The sequence below is a fragment of the Lagopus leucura genome, unplaced genomic scaffold (assembly GCF_019238085.1).
Source record: "Lagopus leucura isolate 7727_CA_CO unplaced genomic scaffold, USGS_WTPT01 Super-Scaffold_100008, whole genome shotgun sequence".
Lineage (NCBI taxonomy): Eukaryota > Metazoa > Chordata > Aves > Galliformes > Phasianidae > Lagopus > Lagopus leucura.
In genome coordinates, this window is record NW_024962265.1 from 18,988,782 (window position 1) to 19,004,803 (window position 16,022).

A 16,022-nucleotide genomic window follows, 5' to 3' on the forward strand; every position below is an offset into this window, starting at 1 on the left:
GTTCTCTGCGCTCTCACCCCTGAGCTCCTCCCTGGCCCTCCGCAGCTGCTCGCCCAGCAGCGCGTTGTCACAGCGCAGCGCCAGGATCTCGTTGTGCGCCACCTGCAAGCTGTTCTGCAGGTTCTTCGCGCACTGTTCCTTCTCCTCCACCGCAGCCTGGAGGACGCTGGCCAGGTCGAAGAGCAGCCACTGCAGGGCCGAGCACTTCTTGTCTCCCTTGGGGTGATACGTGGAGACGTAGTTCACCCAGTGCCTCTCGGCGGCTTTCAGGGTGGGATCCTGGCCGACAGCCTTATAATCCCAGGGATCCCCGCCGTGCTCCAGCATGACCTGCACCAGCAGCCCCCTCTCCTCCCGCCCCACGGAACACTCCGGCTCCTCTTTCTCCTTGGACTTCCCCGCCCGCGTCAGCCACGACATCGCGCCGCGGCAGCTCGGCGCTGTGCCGGTAGGAGCGGAGTGATCTTCCGAGGAGACCCGACTGAAACCCCGCGACGAACCCGCGCTCACCGAGCGGCAGCGCCGCGCAGACACTCACCGCCCCCGGCGCTCCTCCTCCCGCTCGCGCATCTTCCCACCCCGGCAGTCCTTCCAGCGCCGGGCTCCGGCTTTTATTCCCCCGGGTCACCTCGGCGCCGCCGGCCGGCCGGCCCGCCCCTGCTGTGCAGCCGCCCATTGGCCCCAGCTCGCCGCCGCCAGCCCCGCGCGCACCGCTCCCCGGCTGCCCGCAGAGCTCCGTTCCCCGCGGCCGTGCCGAGCTGCACGGCGGGCGGGGCCTCCCCGGGGGCGGGCGGATGGCCGCGGCGTTGCGCCGCCGCTCGGTGCCGTCGCCGCGCGTCCTCCGCGCCGCCATGCAGCGCCCCGCGGGTTCTCCATCGCGGCCGGGCAGCCCCGAAGGGGCGGAGGGGGGTGGCTGGCTGAGCGCTCTGCGCTTCGACAACCTGGCGCTGCGCTCGCTGCCCGTCGACCCTTCCGAGGACGGCGCTCCGCGGGCCGTGCCCGGCGCCTGCTTCGCCCGGGTGCGGCCCACCCCGCTGCGCAACCCGCGGCTCGTGGCCGCGTCGCCGCCGGCGCTGGCGCTGCTGGGGCTGGAGGCCGGCGGCCTCGAGGCCGAGCGGGAGGCGGAGGCCGCCCTGTACTTCAGCGGGAACCGACTGCTGCCCGGCTCGGAGCCCGCGGCGCACTGCTACTGCGGGCACCAGTTCGGCAGCTTCGCGGGGCAACTGGGCGACGGCGCCGCCATCTACCTGGGCGAGGTGCGCGGCCCGCGCGGCGCCCGTTGGGAGCTGCAGCTGAAGGGCGCCGGGATCACCCCCTTCTCCCGGTACGGGGCGGCGGGACGGGGCCGGGCGGGGGGAGCGTTGCGCACCGCCTGCTGCCCGCTGCCTGCTGAGCGCTGCTGGCTTGGTCGTGCTGCTCACTGCGCTGCTGGCGCTGCCCCGGCTCCAGCCTGGGCTGGGCAAGGTCTAGGAGCGTGTGCTGTCCGAACGCGTGTGTGATTTCACCCTCGTGTTTCTTGGGAGTTCTGTTTCCGTTCTGCCTGAATTTCACAGCGCTTCAGCGTGTACAGCTGAGACCTAGGGGAGGCCCAACAGCCGTTTTTCTGGTGCAGAATGAACTGCAAAATAGACTTGCTGCATGTGTTATTTGTTATTTTGGTTACTCCCATGGTGTTCTTCCTGTACCGCGGACAGTTACAAACCCACTTGTGTGCAGCTGGAGGACTGTGTAGTCTTTGTACTGTATTGGTTAAATATTACAAAAGTATTAATTTTCAAAGCTTATTGGAGTTAAAAAGAGATCTCATTGTGGTCTTCTGGTATTATAGGGGTTTTATAAGCAGGAAGGGCAGCAACTTTTTACACAGTCAGAGGGTAAGAGGAAATGGCTTTAAACTAAAAGAGAAGAAATTTAAGTTAGATGTTAGGCAGAAATTCTTCACTCAGGGAGCGGTGAGGCACTGGCACAGCTGCCCACAGAAGCTGTGGGTGCCCCATCCCTGGAGGTGTCCCATACCAGGCAGGATGGGGCCCTGAGTTGGTGGGTGGCAGCCTGCCCATGTCAGAGAGTTGGATTACATGGCCTTTAGATTTGACTTCCATTGCATGTGAGCTTCATTGCACATGTGTTGTGCCCACCCATTCTGTACTCCACCAGAAACCCGGAGGTCTGGCCAGCTCGGATCTGCCCCTGTGTTGCCCTATGATTTTCAGCACAGCACTTCACTTCTCAGCCCTTGCTTCCCTCTGCTAAGGAGGAGGCAGCAATCCCTTCCCGTGCAGTCAGAAGGCTTACAACCTGTCTGTGTCTCTGCTGCAGGCAAGCTGATGGTCGGAAGGTCCTGAGGTCAAGCATACGGGAGTTCCTGTGCAGCGAGGCCATGTTCCACCTTGGAATTCCAACAACGAGGGCTGGAACCTGTGTGACATCTGACTCGGAAGTTGTTCGTGACGTATTTTATGATGGAAATCCAAAAAAAGAAAGGTGTACAGTTGTTCTGAGGATTGCGCCTACATTTATAAGGTAGGAAGAAGCCCACTTCTCTTTTTTACCGTTATTCATTTAAAACTGGACACAAAAAGATCATTTTAAGCATATTTTGATAACAGCAGCATTTGCTTGGGTCTTGTTCTGGAATCTTGGAACTCATTTGCCAGGCTGTGTGTTAGGAAGCTGCTGTGGTAGGCCATGGGGTGAGGTAAGGCAGCATCTTGCCCGTGGGGAGATAGACACTAACTCAGAGTACCACTGGGATAGGAAGTTCTGCAGATATCAAAATAAGTTTTTAATTTTTATGCTTGCGTGTGGTTTTGTTTATTTTATTTTATTTTATTTTGTTGTTAGTAGAATTGGCTCCGCATCTGGTTCCAAAGTTGTTATAATGATACTCTTGAGGTTTGGGGGTGCCCTCTAAAAGCATGAGGGTGGTACTTTCCTTGCCTGAAAAGCACACAAAGTTCCTGCTCCAGTGCAAAACAGGAGTTCGGGGAAGATAATGTTGCCTTAGAAGAAAATGCATGTTAAGAAAATGTGAGACGTAAAGAATGTATGTTTATGTGCATGTGCATATGGGAAAATATATCTTAAACGTGATGTCAAGTCCAGTATTTTAAATATTGATCTGTCTTGTGTGGATGTATGTGCTTCCTTCCGTTGAGTCACCGAGTTTCAGCAGCTTCAGCACAGTCACAGTTTTCTGCTCACAGTCGGTTGAAGGACTGGTGTTAAACTCAAAAGATGGTATTGCACCAACAAATCCTTTCACTACTGCTAACGCTGGAGGAAGTTAATGTGATCAGATAGTAGTGAAAAGTAATTCTAAGCCACGTTTTTTGTTATTTTCAAACAGATTTGGTTCTTTTGAAATTTTCAAACCTCCTGATGAATACACAGGACGCAAAGGTCCCAGCGTTAACCGGAACGATATTCGAATACAGATGCTGGATTACGTGATCGGCACTTTCTACCCGGAAATCCAGGAGGCTCATGCAGACAACAGCATTCAGAGGAATGCCGCGTTCTTCAGGGAGGTAAGGAACATCAGTTTCTCTTCATAAATTTGCACCAGTTGTCTTGAAGAACTGCAGTCACTTAATATTGCTTCAGCTGCGTTTTCTTTGGAGAAGACGCTCTCAATAGAGCTGCTTATTCATGGAATCATAGAATTGCTCAGGTTGGAAAAGAGCTTCAAGATCATCAACTCCAACCACAACCTGACCATACTACTGATAAAAGCAGTGCTGACACTGATTGAACTAATGAAAACAGCTCATCATTTACCTTAGCACAGCACGATTTCTTGTCTCTCAGCGAGCTTCCCAAAGCTGTTCTTATGCTTTACTGAAGGTGTTCTAGAGTGCAAGGATGAATTCTGGCCCTGACTGTCGAGCAGTGGGTAAATGGTATTGAGGTAGCATTTGCAAGGTTTCATCTTCTAAAACACTGAAAACAGCTTAGTTGCTGCCTGTCTCTTATTTTCCACACTATGAACAGGAATGTTGACTACAAATCACATTAACTTTAGAATTCAAGTGTTTAAAGGCAGCCAAACAATGAAACAATTTTCCCAAAGAGGTAACAAAACCTTCAGCTTGGGGAATGGTAAGATGAAGATAAACGTATCGTAGTGATGTAGTGGTAGGTGATTCTGTAGTGGCCCAGAAGAGGGGCTGGATGATTTCTCAGAGGCAGTTTTGAACCATTTTTAGTTACTAAGTTCAGACATCAGCAGTTATTGCAGGAGAATTATAAAAGTTGGATTACAACATCAGTAAAGGTAGCATTGGTGGTAGCACTCTGAAGAAAAGTGTTGCTTAGTTAATTAGTTAATTGGTGTCTAAACTTCACCTTCCCAATTACCCTTTTCCTCACTGTTGATACTGTAATTCTTGACGCTGAATTTCCATTATATTCCTTTATTTCAGCAAGCAAAAGAAAGACTTTGAGGTAGGAGAATAAGAAACTTCTGTTTGCGATTTGGAGTTTCGTATGCAGTAGTGCTACCCTTCAGAAAGGATCCAACTTGGAATTACCAGAGAACTGTAATAAAGATTCTGATTTGAATCACCTGATGTTCAAACTCGATGCTGATACTTGTAATTCTGCTTACTGGGTAGTTACAGCAGTCTGATGTGCGTGACTGGTTTATGTGACAACAGCTGTGATGCTTTGACATCTCCTGAAATGATCTGTTGGTGGTGAAGTGACTGCAGCATGGTGAATGTTAGTCACTGAGCAGTAAGAATACATCAGGCAGGCTTAACATCTGATGCTCTCTAACTCTTGTGAGTTCTGAGTTTGTGCATGCTTGCAATAATTCATTTTTGAAAAGCAAGTGGTAGTTCAGTTCACCATTAGGTGCTGCAGAGGTTAGCTTCACTAGCAGACCTTTCACGTGTGAATTAATGGAGCTGGCAGTGACTGCAGCTCCCCACCAGCTGTGGGTTTGTACAGCTCTGTAGTCAATAGCACCTTCACTTTCTTGTGTCAGAAAAAATATGGAACCTGAGGATCTTTGCAGGGGAGTGTGTGAACAAAGATTGTTTTTCCCCTTGCTCCCCTCCCATCTCAGTCTCCACGAGCCACTCCTGCCTCTTTCTGCCTTTGACTTCTTTTCCTGACACAGTTACTACTGATTTCTACCCCCTGTTCTGCTATGCTTTCCTTACTGCCCTGTTTTTGTCATTTTTGTTGTGCTTCTCCAGTCCAGGTCTGTCCTTGCTGCATATCTGTGCTAGCATTGTACTTCCATGTTTAGTCTCCTTGGTGGAAGATTACCATAGCCATCTCCATCTGAACAGCACCCCAGTCCTGCCTCATTTACCATCCACTTCTGTCTTTTTGAGTAGGAGGGAAATGCTCCCAGCTCTGCTCTGATGTACTTTTATCTTGTTGCCCTGTGGAGGAAAGGGAGGAAAAAGGTACAAGCGATTGCATTTCACAGTACTGATGAGAAAATAAACACAAATATCTGCATTTGCTTAAAATATTTTAAAAATTGTAGTTGCTCTTTAAACTTCCATGAGCATGTTTTTAATAGAGTGCTCTTGTTTGTATATATCACACTTGTTTTCTAGTATGGCTAGCAGTAGAAAAACCTGGTTAAAAAGACTTGAAAGTTGAAGTAAAAAGAAAGCTGTCTCTTTCTAATCAAGATACCCACCTTTGAGCTGCATCCAAGCTTTAATTGCTTTCAGGTGTTCTTGTTGGCTGGATGTATTTTTTACCAGAACATTGGCAGAGCATCATACATTCACACGAAGAATCCAGCGGTTGTGAGTTGCTTAACTGCTGGAAGTTCTGTTCTTCTTTCCTTATTTTTCCCATCTTCCTGGCACAGAACCATCTCGCAAGGTGTGTCTCCCTTTCTTTCTTGCTATCAGTTTTGTGCACGCGTAGCAACTTGGAGCTCTTACTTCCAGCTGCCCTGTGAAGCAGAATTCAGGAACAGTGTGTAGAGTACTGGCAGTGAGGATATTGGAAAGAGTAGAAGCCTGGGATCTCAAGGTAAACCAAAAGCTTTTGTTCCAACTTTCATTTACAGCCTTTTCTACCTGGCAGATTATCCCAGGATAAGCATTCTCTTGTTTTTCTTCCTCATCTAACTGACTACACATCTTTAACAGAGAAAAGTGGAAGAGAATGTGAAGACAAATGGAAGAAACTAAAATTACCTCTGTTAATGAGATCATTTTTTAAACCTTAATAAATGCACCACATCCTGGAGAGAGCAGTCACTTTAAATTTCAGCACGTTGCTAGCTATAGGGGAGATAAATGACTTTAACTATGAAAACAGTTTGATTCAAAAGCTTTAGCTAATGGTTACATCAATTAATTTATGTCAGTTCAGTGAAGCATTTAGAAATACAGAGATTTATTTAAAAGCCAGATTAGCTTCCTGAATTTTAGATTTTGTAGTTGCATTTGACAGATGGGCTAAATTAAATAACTGGACCTATTGTAAAATCACACGCTGTGATCTCTGCCAAATGCACGGGTGCATGCAGTGGTGACAGTTGAGGGTTCCACAGAGGTAACACTCAGTTAAATAACTGACAAACTCTGGTGAAACATGCATTCAGTGAAGCGTGAAATTTAAATAAAGGTGCCATTCTTGGGATATCTTTTATCTAAAAGGTGAACTCCTGGCTTTTTTCTGCTCCTGGCAGATTGAGGTAAGTGCTCATCAGTGCTGAAGCTTTTAAGGAGGGAACCATTTTTGTCTAATCCGCTTACCTTTTTGTAAATCACTCCTGTACACCAAGTAAACCAGAAAGCTGACTTTGTATTTGTTTCTTCCTTTTATTCCTCAGATTTTTGCTTTTTTCTCCTGCCTGTAGCTAATGGTTCTTTAAAATAAACCGTGAAAAAAAGAATGGACTAGGAAAGCATTTAACAGTGATGTCAGATGGTTTACTGTATTTCAGTGTTCTGTCTTTGGCATGTTTGGAAGCTGTACAACTCGTTTTTTTTGAGCATGGAAAGAAGAAAGGGAGAACAAACAAATGGGAAATTAAGGAACTAGGCAGTTCATAAAAGGAGGAAAGAGGCCAGGTGTCTGCAAGGTACTTGTATATGTGGTGTGCTGCCACAGTCTGCTCCCATCAGAGCAGTAGAAAAATCCATTCAGCCTAGCAAATGCTTGGAATTGTATGAATTGTCAAACACTGTGTTGAAAAACAAAATTCTCTTCTCTTTTAGATAACAAAACGGACAGCAAGATTGGTTGCTGAGTGGCAGTGTGTTGGCTTCTGCCATGGTGTGCTGAATACAGATAACATGAGCATAGTTGGATTAACTATTGACTATGGCCCTTTTGGATTTATGGACAGGTCAGTGGAGCTTATGGACATTATTCAAAACGTGCTTATGTATTATCTTGTAAAGCAGTCCTGATGTTGTTCACTATTGCTTTAATATCTTAGCTGTCAAGTAGACTTACAAACCTTCTCTACAGCAAAGTAGGTTAAGTTAGGCTTGGTTGTCATGTAATTCCTCTGTTCAGCTTTTACATAAAACTATATTCATAACTTCTCTAAATGTTATACTGCTCTTGTAGCTTGTGGAGCTCTTCAGTGACTGGGAGGGCAAGAAAACACCTGACCAGACAGCTTTTGGAAGAGAATCAAAACAAGGAGAACCGTTCCCTTCCCAGTTGTGTTTTAGACTCCCACAGAGCTTCACATGGTATTGGTGTCCAGATAACAAACAGAATACTATTTCTTCTCCTGTAGATATGACCCTGAGCACATCTGCAATGGCTCCGATAACACAGGGCGCTATGCTTACAACAAACAGCCAGAGATTTGCAAGTGGAATCTAGGGAAGCTTGCTGAAGCCTTAGTCCCAGAGCTGCCCTTGGAAATAAGTGAGCTCATCCTGGAAGAAGAATATGATGCAGAATTTGAAAGACATTATTTGCAGAAGATGAGGAAGAAACTGGGCCTAATTCAGTTGGAATTAGAAGAAGATAGTAAGCTGGTGTCTGAACTGCTTGAAACCATGCATCTCACAGGTTGGTGAAGAACACAGGTAGACCATGAGTACCTTACAGTTACACCAAGCCATCATTTTCATCCTCACCTTGCAATAAAGCGGCCTGGCGCAACTACACTGTCATCTGAGAGAACAGAAGACTGAGGGAGAACTGAATTTGTGTGAATTGTGTGGCAGTTGTTGCTTTTTTACATGGCACCCCTGTGTTGCATTGCACTCTTGCTGAGGGGGTGCCACACTGCTCTGAGGGCAGGAGGGTTAGGAGGGCACTGTGGGACCTGTTTTTCCTACTGATTTCTTAGTTCCGTTACCCATAAAAATCATTTTTTCAGGTGGAGACTTCACAAATATTTTCTACTTGCTGAGTTCATTCTCAGTAGATACTGATCCTTCAGGACTGGAAGATTTCTTAGAAAACCTTATGAGTCAGTGTGCTTCAGTGGAAGAACTGAGAGTTGCTTTCAGACCTCAGATGGATCCAAGGTAATGCTGCTGTTTCCTTAAATGCCTTGGCCAGTGCTTTTAGTTTCATCTTTACTATAATAAATTCAGCTTGCTGTGTATTACAAAGCTAGTAATATCACAGTTGGAAATCTCACTGCTAAGCAGATGTATCACAATCTACAGCAGTGGAAATTCTTGCATAGTTTGTGACTGTTAAATGCTCAGCAGGGACTTGCAGAGGGTGGCTCTTGGGCTGCACTTGTCAGGATATCTGTTTTCCTCCTTTCTTCTTCCTCACATTCCCTGCTACTGAGCCAAGGACAGAATGCCAGATAGTGGAGTAATGCAGTAATATTTTATAGACATAATAGATTTAAACAACACTTCCTGTGTCTTGTCAGTTTTCTGTCCTAGATACTGTTGGCTAATCACTTCTAGCCACCAGTACTCTGAGCTGAGTGTAGCTGAAATGCACGCTTCAGGCTCTGCAACCTGGTTGGTGCCATTCCTGTTCTGTAGCTCAGCTGCTCTGAATGTGGTAAAATGGCAATTTTTGTTCACCTGCTGATTTATAGAAGTGATTTATAAAAGTAGAGCAGTTTTCCACTTTTTTGGAGCAGTGGAAAACAGGGGCGTTGCTTGGTCCATGAGTTTGTCTTTTTGTTGTTGTTGTTTTTAATCCTAGCATCTCACAGATGGGATGGGAAAAATCACAAGTTGGGTGTATTTTGGGTAGGGCTTTTCCTCTCCCTGTTTCACAAACAATCCATGAATGCAACCTGCCAAATTCTTCCTCTTGCTCTGTGTGTCGATATCACAGTTATCAGCTCGTGAGCAGGGAGTTGGGCAGAAGAACTGGTTGGTATCAGCTTGCTCACCTAAGTTTGATGTTTCGCCAAGATTGCTGGAAGTGATCATTGATCATTTTGGAAATGTTACTTATGTCCCATCGCTAAAACTGAAGCGACTAAAAGGAGAAGTAAATAAGTTGGTAGGCACTGCTGCTTTAATTAAGCTCCAGGCTTCAGCTGCTTTAAAATTGAAGGCACTCGTGTTTGTGTTACGTTTAGGCTTGGAGAGGAATGTGGAAGGTCGCTATAAATCACTGTGATGCGGAGTAAAGCTTTGGAGTGGGGGCACAGTAGCACATTATACTGAGTGCATAACTGATCAGATTCCAAGTGCTGTGATATAGCTTGGGATAATACTTAGTGTAACTGAAATAAATGAAAGCACATAGCTTATCTCTGCCTACTGAAAGTAGGAAAACACGGTTTTGATATAATTAGTTGTCTGGTGCTGGGGAGAGATGGCTTTTGTTTGTGAATGCATTCATAGGAAAACAAGTGGAGCGTTTTAATGTTCTGCAACTTGGACTCTTGGCTCTTTAGTTTGCTTGTTTAGTTACGAATCCAGAAAAAAAAAAAAGGTGAGCATCATAGCCAAAATACAATAAAGCTCTTCCACATTACCAGCTAACACAGTCTAATGTAAAAAGATACAGTCCTAATCAACCCATAGGGTTTGCTTTTAGTACTGCTGAGAAGAGTAGGTGTTGAATAATTGTTTTTAATGTTGTTACAGTATGAATGTCAGAAAATGCATTTCAAAAATGTGTAGATTCTCTGTTGTTCTGGTACTGAGGTAGGATGAAGTTCCTTATGCCATACTCCTCTCAAAGTAGGGTGTTTTGATGAGATTTTGCATCTAAATCCAATTGGTAGTTCTGAAACTCTGCTGTCTACACTTTGTATATCACAGGAATGCAGATTAAACACACTGTTCCTCCCCCCCTTCGTTACTGAAATATGTGAAGTCTGTTTTATATATATTTTTATATAATATATATATTTTTATATATTTTGTATTATATATGTATGTGTGTATATATATATTCATAAAACAAATTATGTATATGTAATGTACATATATATGTTTGTTTTGTGAATTTTAAACACTGGTATTTAATTTCTGCAGTGGAATCATAGTTTATTGTGAATGTTTTCACCTCTACTTCTTGGTTGCAAAAACAGGCGTTGCAACTTTAATGTCTAATGTGTTTTTTTTCCCACTGTTCCCAGACAGCTGTCAATGATGCTGATGTTGGCTCAGTCTAATCCTCAGCTGTTTGCACTCATTGGAACAAAAGCTAGTATAAATAAAGAATTAGAACGCATTGAACAATTCTCTAAACTGCAGCAGTTGACAGCAGCTGATTTACTCAGCAGAAATAAAAGACACTGGACAGAATGGCTGGAGAAATACAGGTGAGGTTTATCAGTGTCCATAGCAGTATGTTTGCTCTGCACTTTGAGAATGATGTGTCTGTAGACTGAGGGCTGGAGGTGAGGTGCAGGCAGCTGAGAGCGTTCACCAGTGTGTAAGAGTTCTGTTAATGGGAGGCTGTCAGTACAAAAATGTCCTGTGGAATGTTAGTTGTTTCTGCTCTGTGGCCTAGGTCAGGACTTGTTTCCTCACCTGGCTGGCTGGGATCTCTTTTAACAGTGGGTCTGAGAGTTCTAGCAGGCATTCCTGCTGGCAGATCAAACAGCTGCAGCTGTACTGCATCCCTTTCATCAGAATATGAAACAATTCCACCAATAAACAAGCACAGAAATATTTAAAAGCTAAGTTCTGAATGTGAAGGTTTTCACAGAGCAGTGCATGACGGACATCAGCTACAGGTCTTCAGACAAGAACCACATCGGCTTCTACATCTGGAAGCAAACTCGTTTCTGCACGCTTAATTTCAGAGTCCGTTTACACAAAGAAGTAGAAAACATCAGTGATGGTGATGCATGGAATACTGAACGTGTGAAGGTTATGAATTCCAACAATCCAAAGTACATCTTGAGAAATTATATCGCCCAGAATGCCATAGAAGCAGCTGAAAATGGGGATTTCTCAGAGGTAAGATTGCTGCTGAACAGCTGTACGGGTTTGCATGGATGTGTAGTGCTGCTGCTCTTTCACTCGATGGCAGGTGAGCTTCTTTCTGGCTGTTTTTTAAGTAAAGGGATTGGGAATTTCCTGTTTGGAATGCTTGTCCTGTTTTTGAGTGAGCTGTGGTTTTAATGACTGCTGAACAAAGAGAGGAACTCAAAATCTGAGTCTGAATCTTAAGACACTTCACTGTCTTGAAGTCGGGGTTTAACTTCCACCTGGTCTTTGCTGTGCTATATGGTATTATTAAAAATTCCTGGCTTTCATCTGTGGAGTTCAGCATGCAGGTTGTTACATTCAGAATAAGGGTCAAGTAATGTATTCTGAGAAATATGTCAAAAGGATTTGGGTACAAGACCTGCATTTTAAGTTATCTGAGCTCGTGTTCCATGCAGATACAAATTACTTTACAGTTTTTGGCTCATTTCTGTAGATATTTTTCATCTATTTCCTATTTGGCTTGCATGGAGTTTGTGTATTAAGAACAGCATGTTCAATTATCACTTAGTTTGAGGTTCTTTTCTACATCATTTTGTCTTTCTTAACTGTAGTAACCATACTGTGGTTTTTTCTGTAGGTGAGAAATGTATTGAAACTCCTGGAAAATCCATTCCAAGAAACAGAAGATTGCACAGAGATAGAGGAGGAAGCTGCCTCTACAGCAGCTGCTTGTGCTCAAGCAACCAGAAGCAGGCTACCATATTGCAGTAAACCTCCACTCTGGGCTTCAGAGCTCTGTGTTACATGATCTTCATAACTGCCTTGTTTTATTTTTCGCTGTAAACTGAAGACTGTAATCCTCCTTCAGCAGTGAAGAATTGAGCAAGGCAGTCATCAAAGTGCTATTAAGTTATTGAAACAACCCTACATTTGGATGCATCTACAACAGTCTTCAGCTGTGCTTAATTTAGAGCAGTCTTGGACCCTTGGAACAAGCTGATAATGCTGGGCAGTCTGTACAGATTGTTTTTTGGTGTGTTTTGAGACTGAAAGCCTTTCCTTTATTCATATCACATTGCAGTATTTTCTGTTGAGACACACTGACTTTTGAACATCCAAATGGAGTTGTTATGTGAAGACAAAAGTATCAAGTCAGGAATCTGATCTGTTTTTGTCTGATGTCTTAACTAATAGTACTTCTAACATCTATTTGCTGCTTTTTCTGTGCAGGGATTTCTAGTCCTCTTTAATGGAGGAATAGATTCAGAGATGCTTGTTTTAAGCCACGATTCAGTTAATTAGTTCATTTATTGTGAACCTTTAGGTTGATATTTAATCTTCATTTTCAGGGAGTCTGCAGGCAGGGGTTTGAGGGGGGGAATGAACAAACGCGTGGGTTTTGTTCTTTTTAGTGTTTTATTATAAATAATACATAAGGAGCAGAATTAAGGGAGGCTGTATATTTGCACGTGGAAACCTTGGTGGTGAAGTCATTTCAGATTCAGTGTTTACATACAGTATACATGAATGCAGATATTTACAAAAGCCATGAGTGCAGTTTGTAAGCCAGTTGTAAGTCGACTCCGGCAAATTCAGTTGCCTGAATGAGCACCAACTGCACAGGTGACCCCAGTACTCAAACACAGGTTCCTTCTGTTGATCTGTGTACTCTTACCACAGTTCTTCTTGAGAGAAGCACGCAGCTGGGATGCCTGCTCACAGTGCTCAGTGAGATGCTCCCATTCCCACTGTGGTCTTGTGCATCTTACTCTGCTTCTGTGGCTGTTGAGAGTTTTTACGCTGTAAAGAAAGGAAGGTGCTATTTAAGGAATGCACTGTTTGAGCACTGTGTAAAAAAGAGGAGGATGGGAGCTGACTTGCTTGAAAATGTATTGATAGTATTTCAGTGGGTTTCATTTGAGATTTTAGGGGAAAATCTGTTTCTTCTATTGCCGTGTCAGCAAAAGTGAAAGAAGGTCCCAAGTTAAAGGTTTGACTGAGCTTTCTGAACTTGCTTCTAAAGGGCTCTGGCTCACATATCCTTGTGCAAGTCTGATGTAGTACAAAGGTTTCTCTTTTCCAAGGAGGCCACTGTCTTCCACTGTGAGTTTATGGGCTGTTTAGGAAACACTCTTTGCCCCTGTGCAGGACAGGTATTAGCTCAGGTTGAAATGAGCTCTTCTAGGTCTTCCTCAAATCATGAGAAAGCTGAGCTGCTGCTTGTCCAGTTCTGCTATTAGCACTGTCAATTTGTTCTTGCTGCCACAGCAAACAGGAGGTGTTTTGAATGCAGACATGAATTCTGCCTTGCCTTTGACTTAGAGAAGCTGATGCTAAGCAATGTCTGGCAAATGAGAATCTGACAAACACGGCACCTCCTGTGACATCTCAGAGTCCTTACTGAAAAGGGTAAATGTGAAGAAGTGTTTGTCCAATCTGGGGCAGAATGGTGCATTTGGTACCTTGAAGAAGGCAGCAATAATGTGGGGGCTGGAGTGAATGATCCCTTCCAGCCCCTACAAGTCTGCGATTCTGTAATACTTGCTGGTGCAGCTGGTTGAAGAAATCCATTTCTGTAGGAGTTTGACTGCTGAAGTGTCTGTCATCAGACGTTACCCTTCACTGAACTTGGGGACTTCTGAAACCATCTCATGGAAACTCCTACTGCAAGGCAGTGTTGGGTAAAGACTGTGCCGGGGGGATGGCCAGGGAAATGTGCTGGCAGTTGAAAGACATCTCAAGCAAACTCATGGCAGATTTGCAGAATCAGTGATCTCTTATGCCAGGAGGAATTAATAGGAAGGGGGGGAAAAAAAAAAGTTGCTCACAGTGATCTTAACTGTGTGCTCATTTTTTCTCAATTTATATTTTGGGAGGCAGAAAGGAGCGCTGTTGTGGTGGAGCTCTGCTTAAGCTGTTGACTTTAACAAAGTGGTCTGTAGTAATGATTTTAAACCATACCTCAGGGATTATGTGTTTTTAATGGCATTCTGACGTTACTTTATTTTGGGGTCGGAGTAGATCTTATTAATGCATGAAGAAGGAGAATGGTATTTTAGCACTGTATTTGGACACAGGAGATGTTGAATTAACTATTGAATTAATTTCCATATAAAGAAGCACATTGATTTGCTGTTGTAACACCAAAGTCACGGAGAGAGAGTGGGAGATACTTTGAAATAGCAAATTTATTCTTAAAAAGGGGTGCCAGATGTAAAAGTGAAGAATGAAAATGTGGGGTACATTTCCCACTAATTGCGTTCTTAAGTGAGAATCAAGTACAAGAGGACTGGAAGGCTTGAAGTCACAACTGGAGGACATTCATCGTGTGGCTGCTTTGGTGTGTGCCACCTAAAGCTGTGTCTAATAAATACCCCATGCTCACAGCTGTGAGTATGCTCCCCATGTTTCTGCCAGGGTTGAGCTGTTGGCGTTGAACTGCTTGGTTTCTCAGTGCATGCAATAATACTGATGCTCTGGATTGGAATAAAAGTGACCAAGCCAAATAGAATCTTGTGATCTTCCAGCACCTTCATTCCAAAAGGCAAATGTTTCAGCTCATCGATAGTAGCTTTGTTCTGTTCCTGGAGAAGTGTGAGAGTGGTGGCTTGTTAAGGACAATTCAGCTAAGTTCTTAGCTAACTTAATCTTTTAGGTCAGCTCTCTAGAGAGAAGGAAATATGGCTTGTAACATTTGAGAGTCTGAATATTTGAATCAAAAATCGCTGCTTGTTTTTTTTTTTAGAGCTCATCTGTGCTGTACTTAGGCCTGAGAATAATTATTTCTGACCAGATATTCTGCTTATATAGAAAGACTTTTAGGCTCAGAATGAACTTGTGACTTTTCAACACCAACAGTGTTCTTTGGAAACCCTTTGGTTGCACTTTGGTCCTCTGCCTGTACAACCTGACCTGCCATTGCCTGAAAGCAGATGGCACCCAGGGGACCAGGAGCCTCACATTCCAGTGGGCTCCTCTTGTGACTGAGATCTCACCATCACTGCTTCCTGAGCTTGTAGAACTACGATTGCTTGATGTTTGACCGTCGGTGTTCTCTTGGCAATGCTTTTGTTTGTTTCTCTTCAGACAAATGCTGCTGTCTTTAATTCTTTTATTAAGAAAAAAATAAATCTGAAATGTAATTTTAATATCCTGGTCAGTGCCTGTTGTTTCCTGGGAGGCATTTCCTGTTAACAGTGCCATTCAGCAGCCTTCTGTGCAGAAGCAGTAGTGCTGGGTCAGTGTCAGCTGGCCAGATGGGATCACAGCAATCTCATGGATATTTTTGCAGTGTTTTCTGAGGAGTGAATGGTGACAGCTGCAGCCTCCTGCCTTGCCAGCAGTGCCAGCAGTGGGGCAGGTAGGTACCTTTACCTCTGAGTTCCTTGTCAGTAAGACCTACACTGATGCCTCTTTAATCCCAAAGTTTTAAGAAGGAAAGGGGGGGAAAGGGAGGAACTCAGCTGCCTAGTGTCAGCAGATACAGGATTTGATTTTTAAGCCCTGCTCAAAGTAGGCCTTGGAGTCCAAAGGGAAGAAGCATTATAAGATCTCCATCAGGAGTCACTAGGAGACCAGACTGCACTTCACCCTTCCAGAGCTGGCTGATACTTGAGGCAGTGGACGTAAAAATACAGAGGGCTTCACTGTACTGCCACATCTCGTGTAGGAGCCTTAACTGTGTTGCATTCTTCACAT

At 44.5% G+C, this 16,022-nt stretch overlaps 1 protein-coding gene across 1 annotated transcript; it reads left to right on the forward strand.

The window, feature by feature from the left end:
- The first annotated feature begins 794 nt into the window (after positions 1-794).
- Positions 795-15,456, forward strand: SELENOO (selenoprotein O). The gene is made up of 9 exons (XM_042872682.1): positions 795-1,324; positions 2,320-2,523; positions 3,350-3,530; positions 7,203-7,333; positions 7,736-8,016; positions 8,330-8,480; positions 10,523-10,708; positions 11,195-11,351; positions 11,962-15,456. Exons 1-9 carry the CDS (start codon positions 795-797, stop codon positions 12,139-12,141), a joined length of 2,001 nt encoding a protein of 666 aa, XP_042728616.1. The 3' UTR covers positions 12,142-15,456.
- Positions 15,457-16,022: the final 566 nt, after the last annotated feature.